General features: G+C 40.7%; 1 protein-coding gene across 9 annotated transcripts in view; it reads left to right on the top strand.

Annotated features, from left to right (window-relative positions):
* Stox2 (storkhead box 2) overlaps window positions 1–25,846 on the top strand; it is a 222,609-nt gene that overhangs the window by 183,279 nt on the left and 13,484 nt on the right. For 4 of the 9 annotated variants that reach the window (XM_048791917.1, XM_048791922.1, XM_015486171.2 and 1 more), the window contains one exon: window positions 19,034–19,186. In XM_048791917.1, coding sequence (XP_048647874.1) covers window positions 19,034–19,186 — 153 coding nt within the window. Of the gene's footprint in view, window positions 1–2,260; window positions 2,326–2,361; window positions 6,452–19,033; window positions 19,187–23,023; window positions 23,140–24,304; window positions 24,326–25,846 lie in introns of those variants that run through there. The other 5 variants (XM_048791920.1, XM_048791923.1, XM_048791921.1 and 2 more) reach the window with 5 other exon arrangements.

Here is a 25,846-nt window from a genome sequence, read left to right as displayed (position 1 = left end):
GGTGTGATCAGGTCACAGAGGGAGGCCTGCACTGAGAATCAAGAGACCTGAACACTATTCTTGCTTTGCTGCAAACTCTTTGTCACCTTGAGCAAGTCACCTCCCCCACTAGAGTGCTAAAATTATCTCCTGTCAAATGATGTACTAGCTGACTTTCAGTGTCTCCTCCAGCTCCAAAATGTCATTATTTTATGTTCCTAATCCTGTGAGAATTGATCTGATCAAAAGACTTAGGAGAATTTCAGTAAGTAGCAGAATATCCATGTTCTTCCCTGAGCGTTCGTATTGATGCTCTCTTGTGCTTGTAAGGATAGCAAATGTATTTGCTCTTTAAATATTTAATTTTCTTGCCTATACTGTGCTGTATCTAATCCAGCTTTAATTGAAATTGTTTCTTCCCCATTAGAAAAATGCACTTAACTCAGTAGATCTTGAGTTATAAAGGCCTTGAAAACTCTGGAACTTTGTTTTCAGAACTGCTTTCTTCAAATTTTTAATTTGTGTTTTTTATCAGATTTTATGCAACCAGGAAAATCAGATCTGTTACTGGTGCCCAGGAAATGCTATTTACATTGTTTCGTTTTTTCTTTTGTTTCTTTTCTTTTCTTTTTTCTTCCTCCTCCTCCTCCTCCTCCTCCTCCTCCTCCTTCTTCTTCTTCTTTTTTGTTTTTTGTGTGTGTGTATGTGAATTTCTCAGTTTGAACTAATATTCTACCTTGGGCCTACTCCAAATGTCAGGCTACTGCTGTGGGCACCGTCTTTTGGGTAAAGCCTGAGCAATTAGTGTTAAGGCCATGTGCTACTATTAGAAACGCTTTCCCCATGGTACTCTAACATTCATGCTAGAAATTTTGGATAGTACATTCATGAAACAGAAAATTATCTCTTACCTCCCTCTGCTTCTCTCTTCCCTGATTCAGCACTCTGCATCTTGTTCAGGTTCCCACGGTCTCCCTTTCACCTTGTCTCAGTAATCATCTTCGCTCTATGGATGCATCCTACGCTCTGGTGCCAGCATAATCCAAACATTCAGCATCAAGAACATCACTCTTCTGGAAAAAACTTATGATGATTTTCTCCATCAACTTAATGTTCTTCAAAAGCGTATCCCAGCCCGTTTTGTAGGCTTTATCGTTGCCAATCTCTTGCATATGCATCCTTCCATCCTAGCCAAGCCAGATAGCCCATCAGCCATTCTCCAAAACATCTTGCACTTTCTCGCTACATTGTCTCTGCTTATTCTGCTTCACTGCCTAGAAAGACGCATTTTCTCTTTTTTCTACCTTTACTTACTCATCCTGCATGGCCCACTTTGGGTGCCTCTTCCTTCCCAAAGTGCTTCCCAGTTCCCGCTATATTTTTTGGACATTTCTTTTTCAAATGTAACCATCTTTCTTCTACTTGTGGCACTCTTTCCCTCTTTGCTTTGAGTGACTCAGATATTGATGCTAAACTCTGAGGACAGGAACTTAACTCATTTGTTTTTATATTCACCTGAGCAAAAAAAAAAAAAAAAAAAACATTTCCTAAGTGTTGTATTTAAATAAATGTCTGTTGACTTGAACTAGGGTACAGTGAGTGTAATATTGTAACACACTAGGATTTTTTTCTTCTTTATGGATATAGTCTTGCAAAGCAGAGAGAGTCTTGGCATTTCCGACTTCTGGTGGTGAGGAGAGGCAAGAGAAGTCCCTGAGGAAGCCACACCTCACCTGCCAACCTTCCTTCCCATAGCCAGCTGCCCAGAGTTGAGCGGTAATTGTTTCTGGGTTCATGGAGGGGTGAGGCTTCCTAAGCAGAAAGCCTCCTGGTGGCTATAACAAATGCCAAGTGAAATGCATTGCATATATAAGGCACGTCCTTTTCTGATCCTTCAAAGACTTTCTCAATCTGATCTGGGACCACCCTTTATGCTTCCTCTCCCTTTACTTCCTCGTATAAGAACTGTCTTATGATCCTCCACCTCTTCCTGTCAATACTTCCACACCTGGGTTTATGTTTCCTCCCTCCAGCTCCTTCCTTCCTTCCTTCCTTCCTTCCTTCCATCCTTCCTTCCTCCTTTCAGTATATATTAATTTAGTGCTAGGCACTTTTTAGGAATACATTTGTAAACACAAAACATGCAGAAATCCCCCTCTGCATGGAGTCTATGATCTAACATGTGGGACGTCCTTTCTTTTTTCTTTATAGTGAAAGTTCACCTTTCCTTGAAGCCATTCCTGATTGTTCTAACCCAGGTTCTTTTCTCCTGAATTTTCAGGGGCACCTGTTTCCTGTTCCCTCCCTGTGACAGACACTGCCTTGTATTCTTTGCACTTGTTATGTGTGAGTATCTCTTCTCCTTGAGTGCATTTTAAGCTCCTTGAAGGTAGAGACCATGGCATTTGTTCATGCAAAAGTACCAATGTACATGCCTTACATTATGTATGCTATCTTGCACATATTTAAATTCCCCAAGTCACTATAGGACATTGCAATTAGGCACCCGGTAGATATTTTTAATTGATTTAAGGATATTTATTGCTTTCTGCTTTATCAAGTGCAGCAGCTCTAAGACTGTGCTAGACCATTAGTCATCAAAATGTTTATTAAGATTCTGCATGACGATGTCACTAAGTGCTGCTACTATTTAATCTTCTGCCAAGGAACCAGTCGAGTGCCAAGCACAACCTCTGCCCACACCTCGTCAACTGAGCAAATCACCTCTGGGATATTCTATATGATGTTTGTAAATCTTTACCGTAACACCAAAGCTGTTATTAAAAGGAGCAGGAGGTGCTGGGGGCAGGAGGAGGGCTGCTAATTATGGCTGGAGTCAGTTCTTAAGCTTCCCTGTCTATCAGATATTGGTGTCAAAAACTTCAGAGTGCCTTTCTTACCTGTCTTTTTTGATTCAAGGCCACTGGGTATTCATCATAAAACCTGTCTTGCTATTAGTAGGACAGCAAGAAAAGTTTGTGATTATTGTTTTGACTGATCCTTCACACTCCTTTGCATGGAGGTTCAATAAAAGTCTACTGGCTGAGGTTGGAGGGCAGTCAGTCAGAAGTCTTAGACCCAGGGACCTGGTAATGCAAGGATCCAAGCTGTGACCTTCACCCCACTGGGCCCATGTGCCAAGTAAGCAATTGACTTCACGTTAAATTTAAAAATTGAGGGATAGTTCTATAACTATTTTGGTTTCCTGTGGTTATTATAATAATGGAGAGGCAGTAGCTTTCCTGGTTCAAATCCTCCCTCTGACACATAGGAGCTGTGTAACCCTGAGCTGTTTAACTTTCTGAGGAAGGAAATCATATTCGTACTTGCCTGATAGGGTTCTCATAAGGGTTAGAAGTATCTGTATATAAGTACTGTAGGCCCACACAGAGATGGAAACTTGCATGTTCAGATATGAGTAAATTTGGATACATTTTCCATCCTCTTTCTTTCAATATTTGGATGTTTTTAATCTACTTATTTAAACTGTTACAGATTATAGAAGAAACTTTGGGTCTCTGTCAAGAGGTGGTACAATAACCTAGAGATTCCCCCTGCCAACGGTCTTAAGTTGCCAGGGCTAAAGATATCTCCACTTAGATCTTAATTTCTTATACTTTTGTCATATAGTTACATCACTGCATTCTTAAGGTGCAAATTTTTTTAGGTATACTTTTGACCTCACAGTGATTAGACTATGACTGACGGAAATGGCCTGAATTGTGTGAATTTGGGTGGATTCAGCTTAGTAGAGCCACTTCAAATCGCTTTGGTTGGGGGCCCTGGTGTGGGACACAGGCTGAGACCACAGCATAGGTCAGAACCTATGGCATATCAAGTGAACATTGGAGGGCGAAATCAAGACCAAACTATTTATCATAAAACATAAAAGTATTATTGATGAGGTTTTTTTAAAAGTGCTTAGAGGAGGCCTGATTTAACAGCTAGTGTGGTATGGACAGTGAGACACAATAACCAAAAACCTACCACAGTCTTACGACTACACAGAGTCCAGAACAGTGGAGGGGACAGTGCCATGTGGAGAACAGAGCCGGTGTCCACAGCCTTGTAAGAGGGAAATTGACTGCCAGTAAAGAGGGAATCCACAAGGGCAAATCATTGGAAGGTGGAGGCACTGAAGAGGTGCTAACAATGTTCTGATCCCATGTATTGTTCACCAATAAATGAAAATATAGGCTGCATGCTTACTAGGCTTCCAAAAGTGTAGGTGATGAGAGAAGAGATGGTCTGGAAGGTGAAGACTAGATTGCTTTTTGTAGCTAGTAGATAAGTTAATGAACTGAGAAGGGATGAGTTAACAGACTGAAGAGGGATGAGTTAACAGCTCCTTGAGGGCAGAATGGGAATCATTGTGTGGGGTGATGGGAGAGGATGATTTAGGCTCACCAGAGCGTATGTGTGACTTGTGATGGGGTCTGAATCTGTGGAAGGAGATGTTTGAGAACAGGCTGAATCCCAGGAATTAAGAGAGGTTCTGATTCTGGTGGGATTTGAGCTTGGGGACCCAGTCAGGACCCTTCCAGCTCTGAGATCTGGGGGAGCCTGGCTAATGGTTCCTTGTGCTCTGGTGCTTCCTGTTTTAGGTTTCATCTCCACTTTGCGCTCATCATGGCTTCTCCTGCCCAAATCTAGTCAGTCTCTGAGTATGGGATAACGGGCGGGTGTATGTTTCCTGAGTTGAGGTAGTGAGGGGTGCTTGTTTGGGAATTACTTTTGGTTTGGAAGAGTTTGGGCAATTAGAACTACTAATACAGTAGAATTCTTTTTTTTCCCCCCTTAATTATTCTTTTCCACTGTGACTCTATTTTTCTCTGATACTCCTGTCATTCTGTCCTGTCACTCTCAAGTCCCGCCCCTCTTTCCTCTTGAGATGTTGACATGTCTTTTCTTGTACTGTAAATAAAAGACCAAATGCTTTGTTGATGTTTCTGCTGAAGTGGGGTCCTTTTGTGTATGTGCTTGAGTGTGTGTACGTGTATGTGAAAACAACATGTACCCATATGTGCATGAGTTATTCATTGTGGGTGGTACAGATAATATCATGAAAAGGACATTTTGATGCAGATATATAATTGATTTTTTTTGCCTTACTGATCTTAGACATCGAAATTAAAAAAAAACAATAGAAAGAAAGAAAAGGCACATGAAGCAGTGACATAAAAATCCTATGACTCCTACCAGTTGTGTTGTAAGCTCAGAGAACCTCACGCTGAGAGCGAGTTCCTGACATAGTGACCTCATTCCCAACGCTGGCTTTATCGGCAGGCAGCAGCAGCAGAGCTGCACTGGCTGCCCAGGCTGCAAGCCTGAAGGGGATGCGTCGGGAATGATGAGACCCGGGCTTGCAAAGACTTGCACGGCAACTGGAATTCGTGACAGATAACTCGCTGCAGCTAAACTTTGATCCAGTGAGTATACTGTAGAACTGCCTGTTACACACACGATGGAGAGTCGTCCTTCATCACAATGAGAAGCCAGCCTTAAAAAAAATATATAGGAAAATGTGTCAGGTATATAATTGTGGACTGGTGAGTATATTAGATGCCAGATCAATTTTAATGTGTGTGTTCTTTCTTCAAGTATCTGGAGGTATGTGCCCTTTTTAATGTTTTGATGATTAACAAAATATGAATTGGTGCTAATGCATGTGAGGCACCTGGGCCCCTTGGAGAGAAGCATGTGCCCCATGCAGCCCTGTGCCTGGGCTCTGTCCCTGACCTAGAGTCTCTGCATTGCACAGACAAAGGAGCTAGCCCAGACACACACGGAGGCTGTAGCTTTTCTTGGAGCGATGACTCATTTCAGCTCACAAAGGATTCTGGGCAGGGTAGTGAGAAGTCAGGTTGGCTGATCCATCCCTATGACTTCACTTTGCAGAGAACGAGCAGAAGAGGAGTGACACTGCAGATTCCCGAGGCACTGCAGTGGGACATTGGCTCAGTGCAAGTGGCTGTGATATATGAGATAGGCATGGGACAGGATTCCAGCTGTTCCATGCAAATACATAAAAGAATGGTAAAGAGGATTCCTCTCCTCTTTTTTTTTTGTTTGTTTTTTTGTTTTTCCTCCTTTCTAAAAATCATTACCAGCAAAGTATATTCACAAAACCTTCGAAAGGTGCTTTCTGCCAGCTTTTGAACTGAACTTGTGCCAGTATCTCAAGCCCTGAATTAAAAGAAGAGCTGAGAGTTCTGGAGCTCATTTTTTAAAAGTAGATCTACCAAGGTAAAGTACCTGATTCCTGTTTTGTTCCACGGGCCCTCAGCAGCCAGTCTGAAGTGCTCATTTAGGATACTATTACTCAGAAGTTTACTCTTTCCTCTTATTACAGATTCTAGGACGTCCGTTTCTGTTACTGGCTCCTTCTTGCGCTTGGATGCAACCCCCTAGCATGCACCAGGCTTTAGCATCAAAGCTACCTGGGAGATGGAGCCAGTCCAGAACGGGTCAGGTAGGTTCCCCCTGCTTTTGTTCAAGAGTTGTTATGTGCAAAGAAATATGGTAAAATGTCTCTCACACCTGTGATGAGGGTGAACTGGACCCTGAAAAGTGGACTTCCCGTTGGAGTCCTCCTGCAGCCTCCTACATATAGCTCAAGTCCTCTGTGGAGGCTGCCAGCTGCACAAGAGCTCACTAGCGTGAGTCATTGTCACCCTAGAACTGAAAAAGTCAACAGCTGTAGGACTTGCAGATAGGAAACAAACTTTTTCACGTTTCCATCAGCTGTGTCTCTCTCACGCTCCTCAGAGGGAGAATTCTAGTAAATACTATTTGAAATTTTTTTTTCTCAATTAATGTGTAGTCCCTGAAATTTTGCATGTTATTTGTCCTGTGATCCTACATGCAATGCACTAAAATCCATGTAAAATCCTGATTTATATGTTCAGGGGCTGTTTCCAAGACTAACATTGTATTGGGGCTGCTCTGAATGACTAAGGAAGTAAGCATATTTCACTATGGTCTGCTTCAGGATTCCGATTATGACAGCTGTTTTCTTACAACATTCATGGGCTTTTTACACAAAGCTTTTTTTTTTTTTTTTGATAGCAAAACAGTAAATGTTGGTCCTCAAAAGTGTCATTCCGTGCTCCATTTCCAAAGTGAAACGTGGCACATCTGAAAACATGGTTTTACCACTTCATCCACTGTGTAGTTTTAGTGTTGGTGTGTATGAAAGGTATTTCTGAGAGTGTTGAATCCTTTACATAATTTGTAAGGATAATTAGAATATCTTAAAATAGTGCAAACTCCATATTGGATAGGACCCTTGCACCTCTCTTTTCCTCTTACCGTTCCATCTATCTCCGTAGCTCGGCCTTTCATGGAAGAAAAGGAAGCATGTTCCCTTTCTTCCTTGTCAAGGATGTGTCTGTGCGTAGCACATTGCACCTTTAAGGCAATCTTGGGGATGTTAAGTCTGTTTGAAAGGATGTTTGGTCAGGAAAAACACAAGTGTAGTATGTTGAGGATGTAATTGCATAATTCCCTACACCCATCCATTCTACTCATCCTTAAAAATCCAGTTTGAAGTCTCTCCCAGTGAGAGAGACTACCCCTAACAGATAGTCATTTCTTAATCTTTTAAACCCCCACCATAAAATCAGTTTGCTAGTCATTCATGTATCTTCTTGTTACAGCTCTTTGAAGGATGTTTGGAACATTAATGTGAATATTTTATAATTGCTTATATTTTCATGTCTTTGTATCTTGTTTTTCTACTTAGATTGTAAATTCACTGGAGGTGGGGATCAAGATTTGTGTCTTCTTCTGTAATTAGCATCTCCTTGCAATTTCCTATATGTAGAAACTACTTAGTAAATACCTGATTCAGAGGGACAGCAAATGAGAAGTATTCATTTGTTGTGGAGTTAGAATGGTCTGTTTTGTTCATTTTGATGGAACTGGAGGAGATCTTGTTAAGTGAATAAGCCAGGCACAGAAAACCAAACATCACATGTTCTCACTCATTTAAGGAAACTAAAAATATGGGTCTTAAAGAAGACCAGAGTGCAACAGTGGTCCCTGGAGACTGTGAAGGGTAGTGGAGAAGGATGGAGAGAGGCTAGACAGTGGGTACCAAGCTGTAGTTAGATAGGAGGAATTAGTGCCCGTGTTCTCTAGCACCGTGCAGTAACCATTGTCTTCCGTAATTTATGATGTATTTCAGAATAACTGGAAGATTTCAGAATTCTTCAAAATACCGAAACAATAAATGTTTGAAGAAACAAAAATGCTAACTCCCTTATTTGATAATTACACATTACAAATATACATATCAAATTATCATCTCAGTATTCCATAGATATATACAAATACTATGTGCCAATTTAAAAAAAATAAAGAAAGAATCTTCACACGATAGAGTAATGGTAAGGTAAACCTTGAGAATTATGCAAGTCTCTCTGGAAATCATGATTACTCTTACTGTGAGATACGTTCACATCTGGGAAGGCTGCTCATACACTGCTTGTAACGGGACCGTTATCATTAAGAGCAAATAGGAATGTGAGGCTCTAAATATGGACCTTAATCATGGTTTGCTTGGATTTTGTTGGACAAGCCTTCCCTAAGGAAAGGAGGGCGTGTAAAACTCTGAAAGTGGGTGAAAGTCACTTTATTTCTTAGCCTACAGGACATTTTACTACAAGAAAAGCACCTTCATGGCCATGAGCATCCCAGGTCCCATGGGAAACCATTTAACTTCTGGTGCCATTGATCTTTGCACCAAGAGATCTTACTTAAGCACTGAGACGTCTTTCCCTTTTGTACGTGAAGGATTGGCCCAGCCAAAATTTTGAAGCAGGCCAAGGTTTCTCTGACAGCCTTATTACTATGACATACTGTTCCCCAGCTGCTTCCTCTAAAGCCCCCGTGCAATGTGTGTTTTTCCCTTTGGCCTTAAGACCATTCTCTTCCAGCCCGTGATAAATCCCAAAGTTGGAAGTTCAATGTGTCTTCACTTTTCTTGCCTTTCAGCTACTATTCCATTCACTCAGTGCAGGTGCTCACAGCTACCAGACAGGAGGAAAGCAATCTGATTAAACTCATTTAAATGAGCATAAGAAAGATCAAACTGCCCTCTTAGCCTTCGAAAAGATGTTTTTGTTTCTTTCAAAGGCTTCTTTTTAGGATTAAATGAATTTCTTATTGGTATAAATTCAAAACAGTGTGAAAGAGTAAGTTGATTGAAATTAGATAGGCTTGGGGAAGATATTTTTAATACTACTATTTATTAAATATTTCTTAGGGTCTTAGGGTCAGTACAACACTCAGTATTCGTTACCCCCATTTAATCCCATCAATGATTCTGCAATAAAAGTCACTATGTACACTTTGCAGAAAAAGAAATGGAAGTTCAAAATTAAATAATTTGCCCCAAATCATGCAATCAGTGAGGAACAGAACTGGGATCTGAATTTAATGTTTTGATGATGAAGTACTTGGTCTTTACCACTGTCCTGTAATTCCAAACTTAGGAGAGAAACGTTGCTTAATGGTACAATGAGTTGGAAGTTTTCTCCATGTGTCTGTTCTGACCTGCTTTACTTCCATTCATCCCTCTAGATTCTTACATGTTTCTTTCATAACTGCCTCTATGCCTGTTGGAACGAGAGGTAGGATATTCTGTGGTGGGGGAGTCTGGAGCAGTGATTCAGTCAAGTTTTGTTGTAATTGTGGAACTGTCAGTCTGTACACATTTGAACTGTAATTAGGCCTAGTTCCATTACAGTTGTATTTTACAGAAATCATTCAGAGTAGAGTCATGATACCTAAACTGATGAGCAAAGAATACAAAGGTTGAGAAACAGTTAAAGAAACTTTGACTTATAAAGAGCGGGGCCGAGAATAACCCTGGAGAAGTCAGGCTGCTTTACTGAATCATAGCTGGGAAACCTCATCAGTGGGATTTGGAGCCTGTCCTACGTCTCCAGAGTAGAGTAGGTTCTGCCATACCAAGGAGTAGGAAGAGAAGTACACGATGGCTCCAAATAGGAATTCAGATTCTTTTCTTTTTTTAGGTGAGGAGGAGGAAATTGGGGATTGAACTCAGGGGCTCTCAACCACTGAGCCACATCCCCATCCCTATTTTGTATTTTATTTAGAGACAAGGTTGCTTAGCACCTTGCCATTGCAGAGGAGGACCTTGAACTCAAGGTCCTCCTGTCTCAGCCTCCAGAGCTGCTGGGATTACAGGCATCCTCCACCACCCCCAGCTCAGATTCTTTTCTATATAAGGCACCTACTACACAGGAAAGGAAAATGGCATCTTTCATAGGAGCTTTGGTTAGCCAGGCTCATTATACAAATGTGTGACATCTGAGAGATCTCACCAACTGTTGTCAGCTAGGACTGGTATTTCATCATGATTTTATCCCAGGTGATAAATGGCGTTGACGTAATTCTGGATGAGGGACTAGAGATCCGGGCAGCAGCTTGTATTGAGACCATCTGGCAGATAGCAGGGCCTTGCCTTGCCTTGTCTTTATGTGAGGGACCTTTTTATTCAACAAACATTTGAGTGCCTGCTATGTAAATAACACTGCTAGGGTTTAGTCCACAGTGCCTCACAAACACCACCTTTGTAGTAGTTGTTGGGCTATAATGTGAATGAAGCCTTAGCAAAGGTTTAGTGCTAAAGCGTAATTGGTCTGATGGCTCGTATTTCCTTCCTAACTTTGCAGCTGCAGTCTATTGTGAAGAGCCAAGTGGTCCAGAGGGTTAGATGTTATGGATCACGATAAGATGTCAGGAGTCATCTCTGGGGTTAGGGAGGGCAACTCCCTAGCAGGGCAGTTCTCACCCACTGCCCTTCTCTCCCTGCCACTCTACCCTTCTTGACTGGTCTGCCTCTTACTCAATGACTGTTATTCATCAGGAGTCGAATCTCAGTGATAGGAGCAAAGGTTGGCATGACTGAAGAAGGTGTGTAGCCTGGGATGATGACGGTTCCCTCTGTACATCTGTGAGCTGATTGATTTATCATTTCTCCAGCTGCCCATCTCCACATAAGACAGCTGATAAGCAGAGGCGAGGAACATGGACTCATTTTGGTGTGTGTGTGCCCTAAGTCACAGTAATTACTATTCTTGACTCAGCTCTTACTAGAAGTTTCTTAATGGACATCATGAACCTCGTTATCATTACTAGAAGCCTTCTGCATATGTTCACTTTTGAATTACAAGTTTATTCAAATTAATAACTCAGAAATTGGACTTTCTTTAAGAGGCCCTTCACCTGTTGAAATAAAGATTGGGAAACCTTAGAAAAGCTGTTTAGAATTTCTAAATATTCTAAAGTACTTTTTAAAAAAATATTAAGTCTCTTTCCACTGACTATTACAATAAAGACCCAGCCTTGGGCTGGGGATGTGGCTCAAGCGGTAGCGCGCTCGCCTGGCATGCATGCGGCCCAGGTTCGATCCTCAGCACCACATACAAAGATGCTGTATCCGCCAAAAACTAAAAAATAAATATTAAAAATTCAAAAAAAAAGACCCAGCCTTAAGGTTTTGAAATTAGTGGCATTTAAAACAGATCTACAGTAAACTGGTAAAGGTGCCTTTTGCAATCCCAGTTTTCTTTCAGATTTCAAATGCAAACATTTGAAAGTCAAGTACGGTAATCTGGTTTCAAAGGAAACTCAGAAGCAAGGGAACTAATGGGAGCCATATGCTCCCCCCACACCAAGGGTGCTGTGGTCTTGCGGAAAGAGTGTAGGAAAGGAATACGTGTCCGTTTCAAACAGCTCTTTAAAAAACATTGTAGTAGACCTTCTGTTAAAAGAACCAGACAGCATCTATACATAAAATTGGGGTTAACAAATTGAATTAAATTGTAAAACACAAGATTTGTCTGATGCTGTGCATCAGAGAAACTGTTCACTTAACTGTAACCTCAGAGAGCTTATGATTTCCCCAAGCTCAAGGGCATTTAAGATAAAACTTGGCGAGTCGGTAGGTTCTATGAATAGTGTGTTGAAAGGAGTAGAGTTGTATTGTCTGTGTGGCCTCCATGCACTTTACAGACAGGGGTGACCATTTTTATGAGGAGTCACAGTATCAACTCCATGCAGTAATTTTATTAGAATCTATAATTTTTACTTGAGTGTTAATTTTGGCAGCATGGAGATCAAAAGAGTCATGTTTGTCCTGAGGAACAAAGCTGAATAAGATTTTGAATTAGAAAGAAGCCTTTATTATAAGGGAAAAAAATAATAGCTAGTATAGTTAGCCATTTCTTTTAAATTTTCAGCTCAAATGAGATTAAAATATTTTCCCCAAAAAACATGGAAATAGAACTGGACACAAGTACCTTATTATGATTTTCTGCCAGAATTCTGCTGCATTGATTCAGGATCATGGGACTTTGGAGTTTGAAGGAATCTTTGAAATAATTTCATCCAAACCCTCATTTTACAGATGAGGAAATGGGCACAGAGTGGGTAATTGTATTTTTTTTTTTTAAGATTCTGGGTTCTTATCAGCATATCTCTTGCATGCTTTCTTATATTGGGAATTTCTCAATTATAATTTAGTACCGTTTCAGGATCATATTTGTAACCAGGTTATTTTGGTATATGAACTTCATTAGAGTCAGAGGTTCAGCACAGATTATAGATTAACATTTACCGTGAAAAACAGTACCTAAAAATAAACAGGAAAACAACATAATTAATACTAAATGCAAACTTGGGGCGGGGGTAAAGCACAGATTAGTGAAAGAAGGCTAAGATGGAAGATGGATGTTGGGGTGCCTTCAAGAATGTCATTTATTATGATACAGTTCACTTGGGAAAATTATGGCTTTCCTTTTCTTACATAGTTACATGAAGATGAATACTTCAAGATGAAATAGACTTTTTGCTTTTTTTTAGTAGGTATCTTTTGGAAAGATGGATCTCATCCCAGAGGGAATGAATGTTCATTACCTTGGAAGTCACATCTTAAGAGTTGTGTTATTCTCCCTCCAATGCAAAGGTTGGGAGTACAGAGAACCTGAATTCATGACTGAAAAGGACAAAAATAGCATTCATAGAATACAGTACTTTTTCTAAACCCACATATAGGATGATATAGGAATAATTTTGGAATTTGAGTGCCTACAAGTATTTGATACATAATAGCCATTCAGGTATTTCTTGAAAGGATAAATTATGTGCTAGATTAAAAAAAAATAAAAATTGCAACTAAAATAACTGGCCAAATGCTCAAAGGGAAAATAGATGTAGGGGTTTAAGTAGTAAAAATGGATGTGCCAGATAATATTTCTCCAGGTAGAAATGACTAGCTGTAGATAATGAGGCAGAGCAAGTTGGCATCTGCAGGATTTCCACTTGTTGTCTCAGGCCCTCGTCGGCAGTTGTGTGAACAGAGGTAGCTGTCATCAGTTTGGTCTCCACAGTTACTCCAGAGGGATTTTCTCAAGCAAATAGGTCATGTGATTCCTCTATATCACAACATGGGTGGTGTCCTATGATCATCAAAAATAAGATCTAAGCCTCCTGGTCTGCCAAGATCTGGCCTCAGCTTTTCTTTGCACTTTACCATCAGCCTGCTCTAGCTGAGCCCCCAGCACGCACAGCTCCTCAGGCTCAGCATGCTGCTGCATGCTGTGCATGCCCTCTCTCCTTCCTCTCGTGGAGGGATCCATCTTTCACTCCACTCATGACCCACCCCAATAATTATCTTGCTTCTCATGCAGATCAGCTGCCAAAGCACTTTACCGGAAAGCAGTGTCCAAATTTTCAGTGACCTGTTTTAAACATTAAATGCTCTTAAAACCTAAATTTAGCTGGGCGTGGCACATGACTATAATCCCAGCAGCTCTAAAGACTCAGGCAGGAGAACGGCAAAGTCTAGGCCAATCTCAGCAGTTTAGCAAGTCCCTAAGCAACCGAGTGGATCCTGTCTCTAAATAAAAACATAGCCAGGCAGAGTGGCGCATGCCTGTAATTCCAGTGGCTCAGGAGGCTGAGGCAGGAGGATCTCGAGTTCAAAGCCGGCTTCAGCAACTTATTGAGGCCCTAAGCAACTCAGTGTTGCTGGGCATGTGGCTCAGTGCTAACTGACCCTGAGTTCAATCCCTGGTATCAAAAATAAACAAACAAATAAATACATATAAAAGGGGATGGGAGCATAGCTCAGTGGTTAAGCACTCCTGGGTTCAATCCCCAGTACCAAAAAAATGTAAGTTCACTTCCTAGTGTTGTATTTTCATGTCCTTCTGCACTCTTAAGTCCACTTAGAAGTTTATTGAATGCTTACTTAGTACAAAGCACTGTGTTTGGTGTTATCTGAATTAGCCTAGATTTAGCAAATGTCCCCCGAGGACTGTACTTACATGGATGTTTGTAAGAAAATAAAGCTAAAATAAAACATATTTGCTCCAATTTTTTTAGTGCAGTAGCACAGAATGAGAACAGTTTAGAAAGACTTCATTAGCCTACAAAGTACCTGTGAGCTTGTAGTTAGCTTTATGAGTGTGTTCAGAACTCATCCTAACATTAGAAAAATCCATTCTAAAAATTATTGACAGTAAGTTATAATTAATAATTCATGCAAAATGCTGTAAATTGGTAATTTCCTAGATTATGCTGACCAAAGTTATTGTAGCAGTATTTACAGTCTCTTATTTGAAGAAATAAAAGTGATCTAGTTATTGGAAGAATTTTCTATTAGCACATTTTAAGATGACTAGTTGGTTCATTAAATAGGTTTGTATAAGATCCACAGAAAATCTTGGTAAACTTGCATGTGTTACATGTCGAGAGATACCTATGATTTCTTTAATATGGATTTTTAATACATGTTCTAAATCTTACTCAACTTTTTTTTTTCTGTGGTAACTACTGTGTTTGGGAAACTATTGATGAAATGAATCTGGGAGAGTCTTAAAAATTGCCTGGTTAAGTATATTTGGTCTCTTTTGAAATTATTTAGCAGAAAATATTAATAAAACCACTAGCCTTTAAAATGCCCCCCCAGAAATTCCTTGAATTATACTGTTATAAAATGGTTATTCATTCATTCAACAGCCGTATGGGGTGTCCAGTGTCAGTACTGCTTTATTGTCAGAACCAGGAAATGTGGCGATCATATCCTTGTCATGGAGCTTACATGCTAGTGGGAGAGACAGATGGAAAAATAGTAAACACATGCATACACACACACATTCAGAGAATGGACACAGTGCACCACCACACCAGGCCACACCACTTCTTTTAAAAGGTTGAAATACATGGTTCTGGGCAGTGGCAAACTTATATAGTGGTCAAGAAAGGGCTCCGTCCCAGAACTGCAGACATGGTTGCATAATGGAGTACTCGCCTAGCATGTGCAAGGTCCTGGGTTCAATCCCCCGTACTACAGAAACATCATGAGGACATGATGTTTCACCTGAGACCTAAAGAAGGAGAAGGAGCCAATCCTGACAAGGTCTGTCTGAGGAACATCCCAGGCTAAGAGCACAAAAATTAAAAAGGCTTTGCCTGAGTTCAGAAAAAGCCTGGTATGTTCAAAGAAGAGAGGAGGTTGTGCGCATGGGATGGAAAGGGAGATGGTGTGCAGACAGGTGTCCCAGATGAACAGATGCAGACCCCGCAGACCCTTGCAGGTCTAGTGAGGAGTTCCGATTTCCCTCCACAGGCAGTAGGCAGTCACTGGAAGGTTATATGCAGGAGAGTGGCCTGTTTTATGTTTTCCCAAGAGGACCCTGGCTGCTCTGTGTCAGGAGCAGGAAGGAAGGCTGGGCATCACTGAGACATTGTCACCAGCCAGTTTGGAGTTGAGGTGCCAGTGGACAGGGTCGGGGGTTGTTAACCCTGGAGATGGAATAGAGGGAACAGGTCCAGGAAGATTTGGATGTAGAGGAGATAGGATTGCTGATGGAGGAGGGGGATGGGAAGGAGGTAGAAAATAAGTCCTCATGATGGAGTATAAAAACAAGATGACATGGAGATATTTAAGCATCCAAATTCCATTTTCGTTCTATACCCTGAGTTCAAAGTTATTGCATGTATTCATAATTATGAGCTTTTCCAGAGCACATGCGATTCTGACACACTGAAAGCATGCTGCTTCTTATGGTTGGCTGCTGTACATGAACAGAAATTAACCAAGAAGATGCAGTGAAACTAAGCAAATAGTTTCAGCCAAAAACACAAGGACTTGCATGATGTAACGTGTTAATTTTGCTAATCGTCATTTCCTTTTTTAAAGAGAAATTTCCTCTTGCAACCCATACACAATCAGGAAATCTTTCAACCTGCTTATTTCAATCACAGGGTATAGAAGAAAGATGGAATTTGGATGCTTAAATATCTCCATGTCATCTTGTTTTTATACTCCATCAGAAGAAATTATTTTCTAGGTCCTCGCCATTGCTAAGGATGGCTTTGGTCTCGAGATCCTCCTATCTCAGCCTCATGAGCCACTGGGATTACAGGTGTGCACCACCACACCAGGCCACACCAATTCTTTTAAAAGGTTGAAATACATGGTTCTGGGCAGTGGCAAACCTGCCCACTCAGATGGGCCTGACCCACATGATTATGTCATTTTTTGAATCTTCAGTGTGAATTGAGCTTTCCCAGTCATTGAGCAAAGCTCACATCCTCAGTAACAGCCCCAAATTCTATGTGATAGTTTCCATCTGCTGTTCTCCCACCAAATACTGTAGGACTTTTGCAGAGGGCTTCTCTTTGTCACACTTACGTCTCAGAAGTCTGTGAGTTCTAAGTTAGATCAGTTCTGGTTTCTGCTGATTTTTATCTTCGTGGACCTTCTCCTTTTCTGAATTTGGGTATTTCTCTCTTCCTTTGGCCATTGAAACAGTGTACTATTCCTCTTCTCATATCCGTCTTGCAGAGAGTGGAGCCACAACAGAGCTGGTGGAGCCTCCTGTGACACAGGGAAGGGGAAGGAGCTGGGCTTGGCAGGGGTTCAGACCTCAAACTTGAACACTGTCCTACTGCCCTGTCTGATGCACGTGCTGGAATATCCCCACAAATGGTGATCTCCAACTCTGTCACCTGGTTTTGTCCATCAAACCATTTTCCTTCTAGTCCATCCAAGCAGGTTCTGGTTCTCTCAGAGGACCACTGTACAGTCCTCCAAGCAAGGGGTTGTGGTTATGCACAGCTTTAAGTGACAGTGAAGACGGTGATCTGGTCCATCCTAGAGCACCCACAATCTCACCCTGCTTTCAGTTCTGGCCAGCCACAGTAGCTTGTGACATGAGAAATCATGCTTAAAAAGCAAAAAGGGAGAGCTCATGTAAATACATGTGGGAGATAAGATAGGAACTCATAGATATGTATGCTGCTCCTTCCTTCCTTCCATCCTTCCTTCCTTCCTTCCTTCCTTCCTTCCTTCCTTCCTTCCTTCCTTCCTTCCTTCCTTCCTTCCTTCCTTCCTTCTATTGAACACTCAGGGATACTCGTCAGGAGCACTCGACCACTGAGCCACATCCCCAGCCCTATTTTGTATTTTATTTAGAGACAGGGTCTCACTGAGTTGCTTAGCACCTCATTTCTGCTGAGGCTGGTTTTGAACTCATGATTCTCCTGCCTCAGCCCTCCCAGCTGCCACCTTCCTTCTACAGGACTTCTTTTCAATTGGCATCTTAGAGAACCTCAAAGAATAAACCAGGAGGCACTCAGGTGTCAGGAGCAGACTCCCCTGCTCCCCTAACATCCCCCTTTGCTGGGGTTACTCCTGCCCCCTGGAATCTCAAAGAAAATTCTGGGGATCCCTGGAGCATTCCTTGACAATCACCACACTATGGTGTAAAAATTTTTTAAATGAAGATGGATATTTGCATTGCAGGTCGACACCTCTTTTAAGAGTCACCATCCGTGGCCTCTTTGATACAGGGTCTTCAGCGTCTCCTGCTCTCATTACTTCTTTTGGGGGTCATATGCATGCAGGAGGCCATAGTCTCCTAGTGCATTATTATCTGCTCTGTCTTGCTCTCTCCGGGCGTCATCCATATGGCGCCCACACATGTTTCTGCTGTACCATCTGCTTTTGTCATTCCTTAAGTTCCACCCATGGCTCACCATTCCTCATAGGAGGAAGGCCCCCAGTGCTCTGCTCTCCCCTCTTGGTTTTATTCATGTCCCTGTCTGCCTTGTCTGCTCCTCCCCAGAAAACACCTACTATAGCTCCTACCAGCACCAAGGCCTCCTCACCTCCCAGCTCCAGGAACCCTCCTACTCCTTAGTACTGGATTCATATTGCACATACTTAGATATAACTTTACAACTTCCTGTTTTGTTTTTATTTTTTTGTATGTGTGTTTTGTTTTGTTTTGGAAATGCTGGGGGTTGAACCCAGGGCCTTGTACATGCTAGGCAAGTGTTCTACCACTGAGCTACATCCCTGGCACAACTTCCTACCTTTGAGCCTCATCTCACTCCCAGCCTTTCTCTTCCCACCTTTCTCTCTCTGCTCTGAGTAGTCTTCTGTTGTGCCCCTGTCAATTAGAATTGTGACCTTTGACCTACTGTCTGTCTCCTCCACTTAAATGGAAACCACAGACAGGGATGTTTGTGGGGAGGGAGCCTACTCACTTTCTATCTGCAGCTCCCAGGCCCCAACAGATGTGTGACCCATAAAGGCACTCAGCATTTGAATGAATGAATCATCAAGTTACCACGGATGCATTTGGGAAGATGGGAATGGCAGTTATTAAATAAATCAGCTCCAAGTTAATAAAAACATAAATCATTCTTCAAAGTCTCACTGCTGCAAGACTTTCAGGACTCTGTCGATTCAAATGAGATCTCAGGTTCTTAAAAGGAAAGTTTTATTTGTTGATACTTCAGGAGCTTCCACCATGTGTGGAAGTCCCACCATCCGAGTGGAATTGGCTGTGGCCATAACCAGTTGCAGCGTTCAGAGCTGATAGTATTCATAATTCATAATCCAAGGAATAGAGGGTAGTGGTGGCAGGCATGTATGTGTGAAGGTGTGTGTGTGACAAATGACTGGGTGTTTTAATGAACCACTTACTTGAAAATTGTCTTTCTGCAGGTGATGTATCACCAATCAGTATGTCTCCCATCAGTCAATCTCAGTTTATTCCACTTGGGGAAATCCTCTGCTTGGCAATATCGGCAATGAACTCGGCAAGAAAACCTGTCACCCAAGAAGCACTGATGGAACACCTGACAACTTGTTTTCCAGGTAATGAGAAACAAACAGAGCACTTGCCAAATGGATATGTGTGCTGGTGGCTGTTGGACTTCAAAGGGATCATTCTTGTCACATTTAGCTATAATGGGACGGGGGGGGGGGGCACTTCACCAAAACTACCCAGAAGCCTTTCTTCCTTCTGTCATTAAAAGTCAAGGCACCTGAGTTACATCAAAAATAAGTTCACTGCTTCAGCTCTGATTGTCTTTAATTGGCACTGAGCAAAAAGAAAATTAAATCAGAATCCATAAAGAACCGGCAAAAATGACCAGGATTCTATTCAGTCTTTGCCATCCAACCTTTCTTAAGTCCGTGAACATGAGTGTTCAAAGGGCTAGTTCAGAATAACCCCAAATTTTCATCCAAAGTAATTAAACTACAAAAAGAGTAATATTCAGAGTAAACATATTTCACAAGTTCATTTCATGGCTTGGTGAGCTTTAAGAAAGTATTATTTAGTAAGTTAAGATTTCGTTTTAAAAGAAAAATACAAATATTTGCTTTTCTCCTAAATATTATAAAGATGAAGGCAATAACCCAGGGGCTATAGGAACCACATTAATGCTTCCAAGTTGAGAAGATGTCAGGAATGGTAATAAGCTAAAGAATGGATGCCTCATCTCAACACAGCCCACGTCTCGGCTCCAGTGTATTGTTACCACTCCACCTGCAAGGCACAGAATCCTGCCAGAGTAGCCAAATTTAATTTTTCAGAAGAACTGGAAATTCATTTTATGTGAAATCCCTAAATTTCCTTAAATGCTACAATTTGTGTGTTTGTGTGTGTGTGTATGTTCAAGTATACATACACACACACAAACACAAAAATTGTATATATCCCAGCAACAGGTGGGTCAAGTAAAATACATTTTGGGGCTACCAGAATCTGTTCCTAGGTTGAAATGGAAATTATATTAAAAATGAATGAGTGCTCTATGTGGTGGTGCACACCTGTGATTCTAGCAACTCAGGAGGCTGAGGCAGGAGGATTGCAAGTTCAAAGCCAGCCACCAGCCTCAGCAACTTAGCAAGAGCCTGGCTTAAGAAAAAAAAAAAAAAGAATGCTTGATAGATGATAGATTGTTCATTCTGCTTAGAAGAGACCTTGGTAAATATAAGCTGTGAGAATGCTGGATAACAAATGATACAGAGCATCAGGGGCCTATAGCAATGACTGCTTATTTATCTCCTTTATCTGTGGGTTCCCCAGTAGTCAGCTAATTCAGCTGAGGCCTAACAGAGTGGTCATGCTCTACCTGTACCCCATCCTTTTTAGAAAAGAGGCAAGCAGAGGCTCACTTTGCTGGTAGGGATGGCAGAAGCACAAAAACACAGGTCCTTGGTACAAGAGTTCCTCAACCCTTTGATCTCACTCTGTTAGCATTGCATGCCCCAAAGCAAACCTGACCATTCCCAAAGTAAAGGTGTGGGGAAGTGTACCCCACACAGGTGGAAGGTTGGAAGTGCCAACTCTAAGCGAAATGGTAATCTACGTGACCACACTGGGTTTCCTGAGAGAAACTTTAAATTTCTCTCCTAGTGATTCTTCCTTCATTTTCGATTATCTGAGTAATATATTTCGATATTATATGTAATGTTTAAAAACTCTAATATGAACCCACCCTTGCAACCTATAAATTATCTTAAATGTTGTAATATTTTATTTTCTCTGAATTTTCTTCACTATCTGATTGTTTCTTTTCGTAAACTTGCAGACAGAACTTTTTCTTTCAGTAGTAAGATAAGCAAAATCCCAGGGGACAGTGTCTCAGAGGGGACAGATGCTGTTGGCAGATTCTGTGCTTTTGTGAAGGATGGCCCTTCTTTCTGCCTGATTCCTGGGTAGCCACTTGTTATCAAACAACCCAGCAGCTTTTGAATCCCTTGCGTTTTTATATAGCTTCACGGGAGATCATATAGATTTTTCAGAATTTGGCTACTCAACTTCCCGTTTCTGAAAAGAAAGAGAAAGAACACAGAGTCAGCATGTAATGGTAAAATGCTCATCACCAGAAGCAGCTGGTAACAGTATCACTAAGTTGAAGTACCTCATAGAGAAATCCATAGATTATCTGTACTTAAAAGAATAAGTGCTTTGCTAACCTTTTTGGTGGATGAACAGAAATCCCAAGGCCTTGATCTTCAGAGGAACTGAGAGGAGCTAACTAAACTTTCTCTGTGACACTGGTGACTGTTGACCGGCTCCAGAAGTTTGGAAGGACACCGTTTAAACTAGAGTCTAGGTCAGGGGTTTACAAACTATGGCCTGCAAGCCTAGTGCAGCCCACCACCTGTATCTGTAAATAAAGCTAAACTGGAACTCAGCCGTGCCCGCTGGACAGTGTATTGGCTTTGGCTCCCCATACTGCACTGTCAGAGTTGAGTAGTTGGAACACAGATCATATAGCTCCCAAAACCTAACATATGTACTATCTGGCTCTTTATAGAAAAAGTTTGCCAATCCCAGGCTTAGGACATAATGACAATTATTTAAAATTTTGTTCAGCAATAGTTCCAAATTTTAAACTAGTATTTCATTAAAAAATGAGATATTGTATCCTGCCTGCCTTTTTATTCTTTCTTACCTCCTTCCTCCATTCTTTTCTTTCCCTCCTTTGATTTTTTTTTTTTTTTTTGGCCTTTCTTTTGCTTGTCACTTAAGTGACATCAGAACAAAACACTTTCAAAAACTCAACATTGTTAGTTTTTTTTTCTGCTTGAAAAATGGTTTTTTAATGACAGTACTTACTATCATATTTATATTTTTTGTTTTTAAAGGTAAGAGTATTTTTTAATGCCTTATTATTTGAAGATGAAGTTTAATTAAATATGAAAATATTTGAATTCTCATATTTAGCACATGGTTAATAAGTATAAAGAATAGTCTAGAATTGGGGCCTTTGTTCCTGTTGTGGAATCCATATTATAAAGAGTTTTCAGTGAAAGTTCTTCTAGTAAAGAATGTATGATATACCGAAAAAAATCTTATCACCTTTTATATAGGTTGAATTTTTTGAAATCCAATTCAACAACTTTTATATACCAGTCTCCATTACAGAATTCAAGAATATTTCTTAAAAGGTTTAAAAAGGATATATACTTGCTTCTCACATTTCGAGGGGAAAGGGGGATTAAACCCCGGGGAACTTATCCACTGATTAACATCCCCAGCCCTTTTTATTTTTTATTTTGAGACAGGGTCTTGCTAAGTTGCTGGGGCTAACTTCAAACTTGTGACCCTCCTATCTCATTTTCCCAGGTAGCTGGAGTACAGGTGTGCACCAACACACCCTACTTCTTATATTTTTAAAGACCTTCTCATCCATTCATGCAGAATGAATGATTGTTTAAATTGTTAGAATTGAATCCTTCTGGGAGGACAGCTGGCCTTGAACAAAATGCAGTTAGAACTATCAGGCTGGTTATGGGGTTCAAGTTCATTTTTAAATATATGTTTTTGCTTTGGAAGATGTAAAGGTGTGGAAAGGAGATAAGTCAGGTTTCAGCTCTGTTAGTATGCAAAGCTTATCCTTGTTCTTTAAGCCCTCAAAATTTGAAGTCATGATGGACTTTAGGAGTAGAATCCGAAAGTGATGGAATACACAGACATTCCTCACCGCCACCACTCTCCAAGTGAGCCCTACAGATTCCTGGTAGAACTCAAGATTTCATGACAATTGAAAATGTCCGTCATGATACAGGGGCTTAATAATAAAATAATAATAATAGGTATCAGCAATTTTCAGTTAAATCTTTGAAAATTCAAGGTAGAAGTATAGAAAATGGATGGAGAGAAAAGAATGTTTATGGTTTCTTTTTCTTTCCAAGTAAACATGATTTGATTTATGAACCGAAAATCCAAAACAAAAAGCAGAGGTGCAAATGCTCTATGGAATTCTTTCTTATCTCTTCTTTTGGAACAACCAGAGAACTTGTTCTTAACGGTAAGTAAAGATGACTGCATTGTAATCATGATTCTCTATAGTTTCATGAGTTTTCTAAGATCATTATTTAAAAGGCCTGTACCATTAACCAGCCCATTCTATAAAAATTCAATTCTTGTTTTAAAGTAATGGCTGTTCTTATGAATCACACCTCAGCTTTCCTTTAGTAGCAGTCATAGTAAATTAGTCAATCATGAGTTCTAAGACCATTGAAGATACAGTCAGTTTTAAACATGGGTTTGTTCTTTTAATTTCTGGTGCCAATAACTACACTATTCTTGACACTCCAGTATGGCTACTGTGTATTCTCCTCTCAGGAGTAGCATTCTGTGTGAATGAAGTCTTCTTTCAGTTATCTGTTAGAAGGCCCTAATAGTTAGTAGAGAGTAGAAATTCTTTTAAAAATGGTTACCTGTAACCATTTTGTTGTTTTCATTTTATGACGGTGCTCAAAAATTGCATGTGTATGGTTTAGGTTATACACTAATAAAATTAAAATGTATTTATATTTTGTATAGAAAGTACCACAAAAATTTTAAATAACAACTTTTATTTTATCAGTCTTAAAATCATTTGTACAAAATAACCAGTGTACATTGGTCAGAAGTTATGCATTATCCCAATAGCTTGGAAGGCTGAAGCAGGAGGATCACAAGTTCAAAACCAGCCTCAGCAAAATTGAAGCACTAATCAACTCTAATAAAATACAAAATAGGGCTGGGGATGTGGCTCAGTGATTCTAGTACCCCTGAGTTTGATCCCTGGTATCCCTCCCTCACCCCGCAAAAAGTTAAGCATTAGATTAGGGCTGGGAATGCAGCTTAGTAATAGTGTGCTTGCCTAACATGGGCAAGGCCCTACATAGGAAAAATAAATAAAAAGAGTAAAACATTAGATTAAAAGGAAACTATGCAACTCAAAAATGAAATAATTATGTCACTCAGTACATTATCCATGAACAGTGTTATCTTTTTTTACCTTGGTCACTAAGGATGCCTTCTAAGGAGGAAGGAGGATGACATAAATGTGTGTGTATGTGTGTGTTATATCATACTTGTAGACTCTGAGAATTCCAGACCATTTCTAATATTTTTATATCCTACTTCATAGTTTTTGAAGGATTGGAGGATCCTAAGCTTCTCAGGTCACCCAGCTGTTCTAGGTTGCTACACAACATTCTTGGAAGGTAATGTGGGATTTCGTGGATCCTGACCCAAAGTTTAAGACCAATACTAAGTAGTATTGGTTGAGCATTCACTATATGTCAGTCACTGTTCTACAGGCACCAAATTCAGACTAACAGCGCCAGGAATGTAGGTACCATTATTATCCACATTTTGATGACAATAAACAGAAACTCTAAGAAGTTAAGTTGCCAGCTGCACTAATGTTACCAACTGCACTGATTTTCTAGGGCTGCTTAACAAAAGTTTATCATCCTAGAGTTGAAGGCCAGATTTCCAAAATCAAGATGTCAGCAGGTTGGTTGGTCATTCTGAAGTCTATGAGGAAAGAATCTGTTTCAGGGATCTGTCCTTGGCTTGTGGATGGCCAACTTCTACCAGTGTCTCTTTATATTATTTTCTCCCTTTATATTATTGTCTCTGTGTCTACATTTCCCCTTTTCAGAAGGACATCAGTTATTTATTACAGCCCATCCTGATGATCTTATTTGAACTTGAATACAGTTGCAAAGATCCTATCTACAAAAACAAAGGTCATCTTAGGAGGCATTACCACAGTTAGAATTTCAACACATGAATCTGGGGTAGTGGTGTTAGTCAACTTCCTATTATAACAAATACCTGAGATAATTGACTTGGAAGGGGCTCACTTTGGCGCACAGCTTTAGAGGTTTCGGCCCATAATCGTTTGACCTCATTACTTGTAGCCCTGTACTGAGGCAGCACTTGGCAGGACCACTTAATGGAGCAAAACTGCTCGCCTCATGATCAGAAAGAGAGAGGGGAGGCAGAAGTCCCACAGTCCTCTTCAAGGCCACACTTCCAATGACCTAAAGACTTCCCATTAGGCTCCAGAGCTTAAAGGTTCTATGACATTCCCAGAGCACTAATCTGGAGACTGAATCTTTAACACGTGGGCCTCTGAGACATTCCAGACACAAACTATGACAGTGGGTGAGGGAAGCGGGGTGAGGTGCGTGAGTCAGCCGTTAACACCAGCTATCAGTGATAGAGCTGGGCTTTCCATCCAGGAGTCTGGCCCCAGGACCCAAGCTTTCAGTCTCCACATTACACCGCCTTAACCATGTTTGGTTGACAATGTGAAATTGCCATTTTGTGGGTCAGACACGGTTGAATATTGGCAGTTATTCATATGATTCGACCTGACCTGTTTCTAAATTATATCATTCAGATCAATTTTATAAGTAATCACCCTTTATGTGATGAGGACTACAGAATACCCAGGAAATAAAGTAAATGGACTATAGCCTGATGAATTTATACTCTCTGAAGGATTTATACTCTTGATTCTGCCTCTTAAGGTGGAGAAGACATAAACATGCACACAAAACCCCTTGAAAACATTATTAGTCATTATACAAAGAAGCATCTATCATTTTTATTCCTAGTGTTTCTATTCTAGAAAAGCAGGGGGTTTGGGACTTAGTGATCAACCTGATAGTCTTTGCTTTTACAAGTGTGTTTATTCGGGCCCACTGGTTAGAAACTAGAAGAAATACCTC

This window comes from Marmota marmota, unplaced genomic scaffold (genome assembly GCF_001458135.2).
Source record: "Marmota marmota marmota unplaced genomic scaffold, marMar, whole genome shotgun sequence".
In the NCBI taxonomy this organism is placed as follows: Eukaryota; Metazoa; Chordata; class Mammalia; order Rodentia; family Sciuridae; genus Marmota; species Marmota marmota.
Note: the sequence above shows the minus strand (reverse complement) of the source record. Positions and strands in the feature narration are given on the sequence as shown.